The 12,170-nt window shown below is 42.1% G+C and overlaps 1 protein-coding gene across 1 annotated transcript; it reads left to right on the forward strand.

Moving 5' to 3' along the window:
- Positions 1-3,662: 3,662 nt before the first annotated feature.
- On the forward strand, positions 3,663-10,245 carry LOC311509715 (low affinity immunoglobulin gamma Fc region receptor III-like; the record flags this gene model as incomplete). The annotated part of the gene is made up of 7 exons (XM_084575135.1): positions 3,663-3,926; positions 4,006-4,251; positions 4,337-4,474; positions 4,552-4,638; positions 6,851-6,940; positions 9,384-9,482; positions 10,202-10,245. Coding segments are annotated over 7 exons (968 nt in total), but the record flags the coding sequence as incomplete, so codon positions are not given.
- Positions 10,246-12,170: the final 1,925 nt, after the last annotated feature.

A 12,170-nucleotide genomic window follows, 5' to 3' on the forward strand; every position in this document is an offset into this window, starting at 1 on the left:
CTCTCCAACGTTTAGTCAGTATCCCTGCTCAGCTACACTCCCACTCCTGGTCTGTGACTCATGTGTTTCCGGATCCTGCTCTTGTTCTCCCCCCAAACCAAACTAAGCTGTGGAAGTCTCTTCTTCCTGGACTTTAGCAACACACGTGAACATGAAAGCTGGAGCATTAAATGAAATGAAGTATATTAACTAATCATTAAGGTACTGTAAATGACACAAATGAACTGTTATTAAATGCATGTGTTTGTGCGGTTATGTCTTATGTGGTTGTGTCTTATGTGGTTGTGTTTTTGCGTTTTAAAGCATCTTGAGACAGTTTGAATTGTGTTGGGTTCTGCTGTTCATTGTGATGTAACACACCACTTTGCATGTATTACACTTCTAATCGTCTCACAGTTGCTGGCAGCTTTATCCACAATAGGGCAGTGGTAAAGCACTTTATGATCTATATAACAGGTGTTTTATCGGCACGTCATGTTACAATCAGGACATTTAATCAGTTTTGCCTCTTTTTTGTACAATCTAATGTAAAGCACACAGAACAATGGCCCGAGTAGCAGTGCTGCCATCAGTGAACATAATCTGTGTGACAATAATTGAAAATGTGCTCCATACCCAGAAATGTTTCCAGGCTGGTATTACCTTAGTAGTGGTTTCTATGGAGGAAGAGATGGACGGTTTTAGGGTGCATTTCTTCAAATGTTTGAACTTTAGAGAGGTCCATCCAAAAAAGGTTCAAAAAAGGCAACTGGACTTGTAGATTTTTAGAGAAGACGTTTCACCACTCATCCGAGTAGCTTCTTCAGTTCTAGGGGACTGGAGGGAAGTCTGAGGTTTAAATAGGAACTCCTCCTGAAACTTGCTTGTTATGCTAATAACCAAAGTCCCGTTGCCTTTTTTTGAACCTTTTTTGGATATACCATGACCTGGATGACTGAGAACCTTTACAGACATATTTAGAGAGGGCTCACTCAGCATCCACTCTAAAGAAGACGATTTTAGAGTCTGAAACCTGTTTAAACTTAATGTCATTAAATGTCACAGGACTGTCATGCCCTGCCTGATTCTGGACTATAATGGAGAAGCATAATTGATCGTTAGGATTAATCACTATATACCACCTGCAAGTATGTCAGTGAAGGTTCTCAGTCATCCAGGTCATGGTATATCCAAATGGTACAACCCCATTCACACCTTGACACTGGAGCCTCTGACAGACAAGAGTCATTGGAGCACCATTCATAGGGAAGAGGACTTACCTGTCCCCCCTCAATGACAGGTAAGTACCCAAACCGTTAAAGGAAATTAGCTGCACCGGTTTCTGGTTGTTAACACAACAGGCAAGTTTCAGGAGGAGTTCCTCAGGAGTTCCTGTTCATCAAATCCCAGCTCGCCTTCTATTGTCTGTTCAACATCTGCAAGTGTAATACAAATAAATAAAAAAAAACACTGCATACCTTCTAGGATCAATTCTGAAGAATATTTAGTTGAATATGAATCAAATGACTGTCTTACTTTAGATGGCCTGGCCTTATATCGCAAGAATAAATAAAATACGATTTTAAAATGACAAGGATCTGTAATTAATTGCTTGAAACATGAATAAACAATCTGTGGTAGACTGGAGACCTGTCCAGAGTGGACCCCCGCCTCTCGCCCAATGACAGCTGGGATAGACTGGAGACCTGTCCAGGGTGGACCCCCCCCCCCTAGACCAATGACATCTGGGATAGATTTTTTCCCAGTGTGCCACATTCGCAGTCGAGTGGGGGAGTCTCGGACATACGGGAGGAGCTCAGAGTAGAGCCGCTGCTCCTCCACGTCGAGAGGAGTCAGTTGAGGTGGCTAGGGCATCTGGTAAGGATGCCTCCCGGACGCCGGGAGAGGTGTTTCAGGCATGTCCCACTGGAAGGAGACCTCGCGGCCGACCCAGGACACGATAGAGGGATTATATCTCTCGTCTGGCCTGGGAACGCCTGGTTCTTCTGGAAGAGCTGGCTGAAGTGGCTGGGGAGAGGGCTGTCTGGGCTTCCCTGCTGAGGATGATGATTACTGGTGATTAATAGAAACTAATAGAAACAGTGTGAAGAATCCATTGTCTTTTCTGCTCTAATGTTTTTCTTTCCACTGTGGCTTTACAGCTGGTCCTGGCTTTTCAGGTTTTTTGTCTAAATCATATTTTCTAGACTGAATATTGCACATTCAGTTAAAGTCTAATTCTGTCTAAGGATTTGTCTGGAGAGAATCAAGCTCTGAGAGCAAAGAGGGATTCAGGTCTGATTGAATTAGTGTTGCAGGCAATAAAGACAGCTGAACATCCAACTATGTATGAAAGAGTAACTGAGCCACTGACAGCCGTGAAGCATTTGCTCCTCCCAAGGAAACACCTCCCTCTACTGGTCAACAGCTAAAACACAGAGAAGAATGGTATTAGGTTCATTATCACTGTTGGTAACGTGATGGGATAGAGCACATAATCAACGGGAGCGGGACAGAGCCGGAGATTAACTTAAAAAATGATGCTGCAATGCAGTGAGTGCTCCCAACTTTAGACAACAACATAGGGAGCGGGACGGGAGTCTTTCTCTCGAGATTTTGCCGGAAAGGGGTGGAAGATTTTCTTATGTACCAAAGGGGGTCCCAGCAGAGAAAGTTTGGGAACCACTGGGTTAAAGTATGGTTAATCATCAAACTGAGTTATGCTGAGTAAATTCTAATGGTTCCCTGTAAAGTTAAGTATTCACTGAAGTGAGGCCTCGTTTTTCAGCTTTTTCTTCTGTGAATGAATTGAGAAATGTCTGGAGTTATTAAAGTGACTTGAAACAACAGATACGAGGTACAGAGGACAGTTTAAATGTGATATGAACACCTTTAGTTCAACTTTTAATTCTAATATGTTAAAACTATGGTTATAGGTACATTTTAGCATATAATGGACAATGAAGGATTTGTATTCCTTCATTTGTCTTGTTTTGTCTTGTCTTTTTTTTTCCAGCACCTTACAACAACAGTGTGATTTTAAGTATGTAAGAATTAACTCCTCTGTTACATGTCTGTAGTTACAGTTCTCCAATACTTTTATAACTTTCATCATCACATGATGAAGAAAGTAAATTATCAAGTCTTCACACACAGACGGAAAAAACAGAGGCTCATATATGAGGAAGAGGGCGGGCTTTACTTGGTGTCACTGACAAAAGATGAAAGAAGGTCAGACGAGTGAGAAGGACAATGAAGGAAACGTCTCTACAGCGTCTGCTCTGTAAGTCCACAATCTTTGACTGTTGATAACTGATGAAGGAGACATGAAAACTAGCAGATCTCTTCCAAACATGAAGACTGAGGACAAAATCCACAATCGTCTTTCACCTTAGTAAATCCACAGCAGAGGATCCACCAGAGATCTTAGATAATCTTCATGGTAGCGTCCTGAACACTGGACCTGTGCTGTTGTTGAACTCAAACTAACCTGAGTGTCATTTCTCTTTAGTTCTGAGCTCTCTGCTGTTCAGCACAACAAACCAAGGTTAGTCAACGTCTTCATTCACTTTAAACCTGTTCAATCCTCATCATTATTACTCAGTAGAGTCAAAGCTTTCAGTCAACATCTCTCAGAGAAAAGACATTAAATTAATCATATTGTTTCATCTGAACCCTCCCAGCTCGTCTGACTGTGAGTCCCAGCAGCTCTCAGGTCTTTAAAGGAGACTCTGTGTCTCTGAGCTGTGAGGAGGACAACAGCTCTGCTGGATGGACTCTGAGGAGAAACACCACCACAGGACAGAGGACTCAGTGTGGAGCTGGGTGGGGAAAACCAGCTGGTTCTTCCTGTAACATGAGTCTGACTCTCCCATGGGACAGTGGAGTTTACTGGTGTGAGTCCAGAGAGGGAGCAACCAGTAACAGCATCAACCTCACTGTCTCTGGTAAGCTCAGACTGTGGAGTTAGTATTGATGAAGCTGTGTGGAAATGGATGAAATGCTGTAGTTTGTCTCTGTGTTGAGGTGGACCAGTGATCCTGCAGAGTCCTGTCCTCCCTGTGATGGAGGGAGATGACGTCACTCTGCTCTGTAAAACAGAGACCACTCCCTCCATCCTCTCAGCTGGTTTCTATAAAGATGGCTCCTTGATCAGGACTGAGTCTACAGGTCACATGACCATCCACCATGTTACCAGGTCTAATGAAGGCCTCTACAAGTGTAACATCAGTGGTCATGGAGAGTCTCCATCCAGCTGGATCACTGTCACAGGTGAGGAGGTCAGAGATGATTCTTCAGCAGCTTCCAACATTCACAATGAGACAATCAGTTCATTATTAGCTTTGCTTCATTCTAGAGAAACCCACCACCACACCTCCTCCTGGTTCCTCTTCTCTCCTCCCTGTGTTGTTGTCTCTTTCTTCTCTCTGTTCTCTGGTTCTTCTGGTTCTTCTGGTTCTCCTGGTGAGACGATGTGTTCGTAGGAAACCTCAAGGTGAGAAACAGACTTCTGGATTTTAAATCTTTGGGTTTTGTTTAAATTCTATTGTTGTTCATTTTGGTTCATTTCAGCTGTTGGAGGAAACGTCCCAGAAGACATCACGTACAGTGACGTCAAAATATCACGGAACAAGAAACAGCCAATCAGACGGAGCAAAGGTAGTGTCGTTATTATTATTAATATGTTTTCTTTGTCTTTGTGTCTTTGTGAGGACATTGTCTGTTCTGGGTCAGTTTAGACAATAATACACGTTTAGAAAGTAAGAATGAATGGTGTTATCTTGTCAAAGAGATGCTAGGAGGTTAATGATGAACACACAGATAATACTGTGGTTATGAGGACATCGTCAGTGATGCAGAGAATGATGCTGCTTATAGACAGCTTAGTTTAAAAGTATATAAGTATTTATTCTTTGGTGAATGAGGTTCAGTCTGTTGTCAGGGAGGTTTGTTCTCTGTTCCTGTGGTGAGTCTGTTAACAGAAGCTAACAGCTCTGTTTCCTGATTCTGGTCTAAACATGGACCTGCTCATGGTTAGATCAGAAGATCAGACTCACAGAATCAATGTTTCTTTGTTTCTTTAACATGATTGTTTTCTTTTTATTACATTAAATGAACTTTCTTCAGTATTATTCTCTCTTCTTTCAGTTTAATTTTCTTGTGACATCAACTTTTTACCATCCTCACATATAAACAGATTCAGATTTCATTTGAATAAAGTCTTATAGTGAGTAGAGATGGTGTGAGTGCCGTAGTACTCCCTGCAGCAGCAGTACTGCTATCAGCTGCAGTAGCTGCAGTAATGTGATGTGTATCCATTGTATTTTCCAGACAGTGATCCAGCTGCAGTCTACTCAGCAGTGAGGACACCACAAGACGTCACTTATGGACAAATATTCATCAGAGACAAGAAAGACAAGTCAAAGACCAGAGGTACAGCTGCTCTTCTTTTTCTCCACCATGGTTCACTACTACAGCTTTAGTCCAAGATGAATGCTAACATCAAAATGCTAACACCTCATGCTAACATGCTGATGATCATAGACATATATAGATAGACGCGACATTGAGCGCTGCCGTCTACTAGAGCGGCGTGCCTACAGGGCGGCCATCTTGGAACAGGGCCACTCGCTCCTACAGTGCATTACATCTATGGAGGAATGGGGTTTCTACACAATAAAAGTGATCATAAATCGCTCAGTTGAAGTCCGGCATCTTTTCTTTACAATCCTCTGTCAGAAGCTAGTCTGCTGATAACATTAAGTAAAAATTGTATTTGGGTAGTAAAACCATATTTTTATCATAGCTACATGTGTGACGTTTTTAACAGTTCAATACGTTTTGAAATCGGTCCAAAATTCAGCGAATAATTCTACTTTGAGATTGAGGAGTACCTCTTTCCTTCACATGTTCATGCACCGCTGCCTCTGCTAGCCCTGAACCAAGATGGCGGCGCTTTAGGCACGTCCCTCCACAGTCAATGTCGCGTCTATCTATATATGTCTATGCTGATGATCTTCATCATGTTCACATTCTTAGTAGCATGCTAACATTTCCTAGCATGAGGCTGATGTTATGTCATGACATTTGAAAGTTGAATCATATTCTTCCGAATGATCCTGAATCTGTTTCTGTTGTGACAATCCATCCAATAGTTACTGAGCTTTCAGTCTGGAGATGATTCCAGAGAATAAAGAGACAGACTGATGAGAACAGAGATCCTCTGCTAGGAGTTTTCAGCCTCTCAAACTGTCTCTTGATCCAATTATTAATGTAGAACTTTAGAACTCTGCATGTAAAACCACAGCAGCAACTTCCTCCTGCTGACTGCACTGAACTGTGGTCTGATCAGATGGTGTGATAGTGGCACTTCTCAATATAGCGTGGTCTCCTTTGGCTGCTCTTAGTGTGTACATTGTGTGAATTTTGTGTCTTGTAGGTATATGTGTCCGTTTGTAGACATAGCAGCAAACTGTTTGTGGTCGTCCGCCTCTCTGTTTCACAAACATTTCCACCAGAGGTGTTAAGAAGAGAAAAAAACTGTGAACAATTAATGTAATCTAATTTTACATAGAAATTAAGAAATTTTAAACTGCTGCAATCAATATACTAACAGTATCGTAATCAGTTGAAGTGTCTGTGGTTTAATAAGGTTCTGAGCTAAAAAAAAAAGAAAAAAATAAGTGATTAGACGCCAAATGGAGGAAGGAGTCTAGACGTCAGTGGTGGAGCAGAGTTAATAGATCTCTGGAAAGATCTCAGATGAATCTGAAGGAAAGAGTTTGGTTCCTGAATCTAACTGGTCTCTGTTTCTAGTCCCAGTAATATTGACCGATCATATAATGTGATGTGTATCCATTGTATTTTCCAGACAGTGATCCAGCTGCAGTCTACTCAGCAGTGAGGACACCACAAGACGTCACTTATGGACAAATAGCCATCAGACCAAAAAGGACCAGAGGTACAGCTGCTCTTTACTTTCAACTTTGGACAGAGATTCCAGTTGCTAAGCTAAGCTAAGCTAAGCTAAGCACATCTTGACTCATTTCATTTAATTTCATTTCATACCTTTATTTAAACTCGTTAGCACACTGAGGCAAGCCTCATTTACAGTGCAGACGAGAGTACAAAGCCAAACAAACAAAATACACAACAGATATACACAATAAAATACCATAAAAAACAGAATGAAAAAAAGGATCAGAGGAAACAATTGCAAACGGTGGACAGGGAATTAGTAATTAATGATTTGAAGTGATTGATAGATAGATAGAGATAGATAGATAGATACTTTATTAATCCCAAGGGAAATTCAATGAATGGGACGAGTAAGTTTAACTTAAGAGTTAGCTGTAGATGATTCCAGATGTGTGGGGCATAAGCTGAGAAGGCAGACCTCCCCAGCTCAGTCCGAATTTTGGGAATATACAATTGCAACCAGTTGCTAGAGCGCTAGAGCTTTTATATAGCGCTTTTCTACCTACCGGCACTCAAAGCGCTTTACAGTCACAGACACATCTACCCATTCGCTCACACAAGCACTCATACATTCACACACCAGTGCCACGCACTGGGAGCAACAGGGGGGTTCAGTGTCTTGCTCAAGGACACTTCAGCATGTGGTACATTCCGGGGATCGAACCGCTAACCCTCTGGTTCGTGGACAACCCGCTCTACCTACTGAGCCACAGCCGCCCCCCACAAGTAATGAAGAGATGTAGATGGGAAGTTTGCCGATGAGGGCTTTATAAATGAATAGAAACATGTGGGAGTCACGTCTTTGAGCTAGGGAGGTCCACCCTACTAAGCCATACAGAGTACAGTGATGGGTGGAGTAGGTGGCACCTGTAATGAATCTAAGGGCAGAATGGTAAATGGTATCTAGGGGTTTAAGAGTGGAGGCAGAGGCATGCATGTAAATGATGTCACCATAGTCTAAAACGGACATGAAAACAGCTTCAACTAGTTTCTTTCTGCATGCCAATGGAAAATTAGATTTGTTTCGATAAAGGAAACCAATTTTTTGACCTACTTTTTTTACAAGATGATCGATATGAGAGTTGAATGTAAGTTTATCATCAATCCAAATGCCAAGATATTTATGCACAGAGACTCTTTCTATATGGGAACCATGTTGAGTGCGGATGTGAAGATTAGAGCATGTATTGTTAGAATTTGAAAACAACATCCATTTTGTTTTTTGTGCATTCAGGGTAAGTTTAAGATTAAAAAATGCTGTCTGTAGAATATTGAAGGAAGTTTGCAGGTTTTTTATGGCTATTTCAGGTGAGTTTGCGATGCAGTATAAGATTGTATCATCTGCATATAAATGAGAATAGCAGTTTGATAATGATGAAAATATGTTATTTATGTATAATGTGAAGAGGACTGGGCCCAGAATTGATCCTTGCAGCTCACCCTTGGTAATGGGTAAGAGGTGGGAATGAGTAGAGCCAAGTGAAACAAACTGTTGTCGATCTGATAGATAATTTTTGAACCAGGTGCAAGTCACGGGGCCAAAGCCTGTCTTAATTAATATTTCCAGGAGCAGAGTGTGATCGACTGAGTCGAAGGCTTTGGAGAGGTCAACGAAAATGGCAGCACAATGACTTTTTTTATCCAGGGCAGTTATAATATCGTTCAAGACCAGAGTGGTGGCAGTGAGAGTACTGTGCTGTGGCCTAAAGCCAGATTGGTGTGGATTCAGAATGAGATTCGTAGATAGAAATGTTTTTGAGTTGAAGGTTTATTGAGCAAGACAATTTAGAGATGGGTCTGTAGTTATCTGGATTACAGGAATCACCACCCTTGTGAAGGGGGACTACGCTTGCTATTTTCCAGATACTCGGCTGCTCAAGTTCTGAGCTGTGACAAGAGTTGTGATATGAGACTTGTCTTTACATGAAGTTTAATATAATTAGAGTAATAAACTAAACACTAAACATAAAATGTCTCTGGCAGCAAGTCTCCATCCAAATGTAGCACAAATCTGAACCAGTTTCAACAAAGGTGTTGGAGTCACATTCTTTACTGACATGTCTGGACTGACGGACTTCTGGCTCCAAAACTAGAACAAGATGGTGGCTTTAAACACAGTTTCTGCTTTTGTCAAGTGTAAAGACTTTCAAAACATTGACAACTTTCAAAACTGTTTCCTCGTGGTGACACATGTTCAGTTTGGTGTCTTGTTGACTCTTCATTGTAGACAGTTCCTGTTTCTAAGTCTCACAGCTTTTCTGTCAGGGTGCTAGAAGTTCTGACCAGTTGTCTGACCTCATGTGGAAACTGCTGACTCTGCAACAACTCTCCAATGCCACCCCACATGTGTTTGGATGCAGGTCCCCTGTGGAGACCTGTGATCTCTGCAGATGTTGTCTTATAGAGAGCTGTGTCTGTGTCTCCAGGTCACCACGTGGTTTATAACGATGAAAACCCCAAAGATATTCAGTTTACGGCTCCCACCCAGTCTGTCAGGGAGAACAAATGTCACTGTGATGTCCAGGGTGACCCACTCAGTGTGTTAATTAACAGCAGTCAATGGTCAACTCATGAAGTAATACCACCTGTAACCACTAGATGGCTACCATTTAAGAGTTCAGCAGCTTTGGACGTAAAGAGTAACATACTCATAAACTACTTTAGTATTAAAGTAAAATAAAGAGACTCCTCCTTTTCAGTTCCTCTCATTTTAGCTGCAGTAGCTCCAGAACAGAGAGCAGAGGACATGGGACTGATGATGATATACAATAAATTGACTGGATTCAACAATAACTCACTATTTCAGTGACTTTACTCACAGATATTGAAACTCTCATTGAAATCAGACATGTTCCTGACTAGTTCCCTCTCCATGTAGACCATTCAGGTAACAGTCCTCCATGAAACACAGCTTGATGCTGAATGGACTATAATCAGAGGAGTGAGGAACAATGTCAGTGACAGTCCCTGAAAAGTAGAAATGCACCGCGTCACTCTGATTGGCCGTCTGATCAATCAGCTGATGATTTCAGGCCTGTAGCTTCCAGGTTGTGTCTTGTTGCTTCAGTTTGTCATTTTCTTGGACGGTTCACACAGAAGGCTGAAGAGAGTGTCTCTATGGAAGCATCAGGATTGTGAGTCTGTGTTGCAGCTGTTCAGGTCTGAATTCTGATCTGAGGTCCATGTTGAATCTGTGGTAGAAACCCTGTGATCTAACAACAGTGTTTGATTTGTCTGTGTTCAGAGGTTCCACCAGAGCCAGAGGTCGTCTATTCTTCACTGAAGTAGTCCACCAGTCCACCCACTGATGTCCAGCTGCTGGACTCTGACTGGTCCCCTCAGCCTCTCAGACCACATCTAAGGGTCTCAGTAGGTAGGGTGGTCTTGTCAGGCAGCAAGACACTGAAGTCCAAGTAGCTCCCAGTGTTGAATGTGTGGATAAATGTGACTGTACCAACAGGTACACAAGTCCTGTGTAGTGAAAAAGACTCATACAGATTAGATTAGATTAGATTAGATTATACTTTATTTATCCCACAGCAGGGAAATTCACACGTTACAGCAGCAGAACATGTAATATATACACACACGGAAAATGAAAAATAGTAAGGCAGAAAAACACAATAACAAGGAAAAAAAAACAATCAACAAAGGAATACAGGAATAAGACAAATATACAAACAGAACTATTGTAAGTAATATTGCGAAGTAAGTGGCTGATAAATAAACATAAATAATAGTGCAAGCTTCTGTACAAGATAAGATTAACAGCTTATTATGAACATGTGTTTTACTGCAGTAGTATGTGAATACATACAATGATCAGCCATAACATTAAGACCACCTTCCTCATCAGAGAATGGACATGGGCCTTCTGAGGGTGTCCTGTTGTTAGTGGGGGGTCTTTGAGGGGAGGGGCCTCTGTGGATCAGTTTGGGTTCTAGTGAATTTGGAGGCCAGGTCAGCACCTTGTGCTGTTCTTCATGTTGTTGTTTTTTAGCTGTTCCTAAAGTGTTTTTGTGGCTGCATCCTGCTGGGGATGGCTGCTGCCATCAAGGAGTGTCATTGCTATGGGGTGGGGGTGCCTGGTCTGGTCTAGGTGGGTGCTACATGTCTAAGTAACATCCACACCAATGAATGCCAGGTCCAGAAGTTTCCCAGCAGAACACTGAACTGTCTCCTGTCAGTGGTCATAATGTTGTGGCTGGTTGGGGTATGTCATGGTTGTCCACTCTTTCAGTGCTTCATTATCTACTTATTGTCAAAAATAAACGTTGGTCTCATTTGTTGTTTTGTTCTCGTGTGGTTCTGTGGTTTTAACCAAAGTGTCAGATGGAAAATTTGACTTGTTCCATTTTGGTTATGGCTGACCGATGCACACTGATACACACTGATACACACTGACACACACCGATACACATTGACACACACTGACACACACTGACACACACTGATTAACACCTCTCTGCAGTGAAGAAAACAGACCCACAGAAACCACAGCTGCAGACAGAAATAGCTGGAGCCTCATTGAGCTGCTGGCCACTCTGCAGAGAAGAGCTTTAGATCTGTGTCCCTGTGAATCTAAATCAATCTTCCTTGTGTATTTCTGCAGCTGTTTGAACAACAGTTGTTCTAAATAAATGTTTTCACTCTGACCTGTTGTAACACTGATCATGTGCTGCAGAGTCTGATCTGTTCTCTGCTTTTGTTTCATTTAGTTTAGCTCCCGTCCTCCACAGAGTTCTGACCTTACATCAACACTGAAGCTAAACAAACTGAAAGCATCAGTTAAGAACACTGAGGACAGTAGTGTGAAGGTCATGTGACTCTGGTCCTGTCTGCTTAGAGACACCTGGACGTTAACGATGTCCTTGTGCTTTGTGTGTGTTAAACTCAGATTAAATGAAAGACCTTCAAACTAGATGCTGACACTCCTCTTGAAGACTGATCAGACATGATGGACGATGAAGGACCTGTCGTAGTCGTTATTCTACTTTAGGACAGTTAACGTCATTAAATGAAGCAGAGAGACGTAGGAACCTGTCCATGGTCCCAGTAAGTGATCCAGGTTTGACTTATGAAGCTTCTCATGTTAAAGCTCCTCCCCCGGTAGACGCCCATAGTGCTGCTGTCACAGGGTGTTTCTGAAGTCATTTCCTGTTTTAAGCCTGTGTCTTTGTCCTCGTGTCTCTTTGTCCTCCTCAGTGTGTACG

Source organism: Chelon labrosus (assembly GCF_963514085.1).
Source record: "Chelon labrosus genome assembly, contig: SCAFFOLD_210, whole genome shotgun sequence".
Taxonomy (NCBI): Eukaryota; Metazoa; Chordata; class Actinopteri; order Mugiliformes; family Mugilidae; genus Chelon; species Chelon labrosus.